Source organism: Octodon degus, unplaced genomic scaffold, assembly GCF_000260255.1.
Source record: "Octodon degus isolate 3935 unplaced genomic scaffold, OctDeg1.0 scaffold00046, whole genome shotgun sequence".
Lineage (NCBI taxonomy): Eukaryota > Metazoa > Chordata > Mammalia > Rodentia > Octodontidae > Octodon > Octodon degus.
The window spans coordinates 7,246,015-7,248,066 of record NW_004524622.1 but is presented as its reverse complement, the minus strand read 5'-3'; the positions used below and the strand labels follow the sequence as shown (position 1 = coordinate 7,248,066).

At 47.5% G+C, this 2,052-nt stretch overlaps 1 protein-coding gene across 1 annotated transcript; it reads left to right on the top strand.

Annotated features, from left to right (window-relative positions):
• Window positions 1-5: 5 nt before the first annotated feature.
• Atoh7 (atonal bHLH transcription factor 7) lies at window positions 6-1,130 on the top strand (the record flags this gene model as incomplete). The annotated part of the gene is made up of 1 exon (XM_012514926.2): window positions 6-1,130. A coding segment is annotated over one exon (369 nt), but the record flags the coding sequence as incomplete, so codon positions are not given.
• Window positions 1,131-2,052: the final 922 nt, after the last annotated feature.

The following is a 2,052-nucleotide window of genomic DNA, read 5'->3' as shown; positions in this document are numbered from 1 at the left end:
GCGCCGGGCCCGGGCGGCAGCAGAGCGCGGCGCGCAGGCGCCTGGCGGCCAATGCGCGCGAGCGACGCCGCATGCAGGGGCTCAACTCGGCGTTCGACCGGCTGCGCAGGGTGGTGCCCCAGTGGGGCCAGGACAAGAAGCTGTCCAAGTACGAGACGCTGCAGATGGCGCTGAGCTACATCGTGGCCTTGACCCGCATCCTGGCCGAGGCCGAGCGCTTCGGCTCGGAGCGGGACTGGGTCGGCCTGCACTGCGAGCAGCTCGGCCGCGACCCCTACCTGCCCTTCGCGGGCGCCGAGCTGCCGGCCGAGGGCGAGCCCTGCGGCCCCAGGCTCTTCGGCTTCCAGCCCGAGCCCTTCCAGATGCCCAGCTAGGGCGCCGGGCCGGGGGAGCCGGGAGACACCGCGGGACTGTGGATGCGGCAGTGTGGTGGCTTTCCTTTCTCTTCCCGTTCTGTTTTGTAGAGGTCACCAATGAGCCCCGTGAGTGACTTTGGTGCTTGTTAGAACGTTTTCTGGACTACTTTGAAGGAAAACAATCGTCAGGGAAAAATAATTTTAGGTTCTTAAGCAGTTACAGTTCTCAGAGAGAGAATCCCCTTCTCAAGCTTTGTCCTGTTCCGGTAGCGTTATCTTAGGCACCGCTGTGGATGCTCGAAAGAGACGCCTTCCTGTTGCTGAAATGCATGTGTCCTCGCGTCTTGCGTGTGCATGCACAGGCTGCTTTTTCCGGGCACACACGGGCATAGGTGCTCTGTGTTTTTGAAACGGTGTACAAGTTATTAAAATACAGATTTTGTAAAATATAATCAACGCGGCTTTGTTTTTCATGCCAAATACCTGCCCATGAAGGCCGAAGATTCGGAATGCTTTAATTTCACCTATCAGCAAGTTGCTGCTGTGCAATAATCAAAATGAGCACAAGTACTTGATTTGAAAGTTTTCTTTTCCAGGTTGAAAATGTATATTTTGGTAGCTAAGAACATGTAAAATTCCAAATAGTTTTTAAATAACAAGAAATAAGAGTTCCTCAGTGTTTTATGTTCCTCACTAAACCAACTATTAAATTCAAGTATCCATGTATATAGCAGTCATGTATGTAATGCAGATACATGCATACATATATTTACACACATGTCTATAATGGACACCGGGAGAAATAAAAAATGGTTTATGGATGTGATTTCCTTTTAATCAATACAAATTGAACAAGGAAGTCTACACTTCCATCACAGCTAATCAAAACGAGAACAAAGTAATCATGGTTTGATTTTGAATTTCTTTTGTGGAATTGCTTATTCCTCCCACAAATAAATCCATCATGAACGTGCAGAGTGACTTGGTGCTCAGCATCACTGCCTGCCTGTGGGGAGTCTTGCTCATAAACAAGGAAAGCAGGGCTCAAAGAACTTACCTGTGCATTTGGAATTTGTCACAACAGTATCCTCCAAATTCTTGTATTATGGATCACAAAGCATGTCATACACATTTGTAGTTTATCTATAGATGATCTCTATCAAAATTATTATTGGCTGGGGAGATAGCTCAGTGGTCTAAGCCTGCCTGGCAAGTGCAAGGACCTGGGTTTGACCCATGGTACTGCATGTCATGCAAGCACTGAAACTGGGCATGATGGTGTGAGCCTATAATCCTAGGACTGGGGAGGCTGAGACGGGAGGATCACTACCAGTCGGAGCCGTGTAGCGAGACCCTGAACCAAATAAATAAGTTAAAAAATTGTCTTTTTTGAGACAAGATCTCTCTCTATGCAGTTCAGTCTGGCCTTGAACTCATTCTGTAACTCAGGCTGGCCTTGCACTCACAATGATCTCTCTGCTGCCTGAGTGCTGAGGTTACAGGTGTGCACCATCACACTCACTCAAAATTAAGAATCTGTCTTTTAAATATTTAAGAGACTACCTATTTCTGTCTATTGGAAATTTCTAGAAGTAGTTTAGCTCATCAAATGCTTGAGCTTTCCACCCTAGTAAAGGTACTACTTCCCCCTTCTTGGGAAGACAGAGGAAAAAGTAAATGACTAGATTCAGTGTTT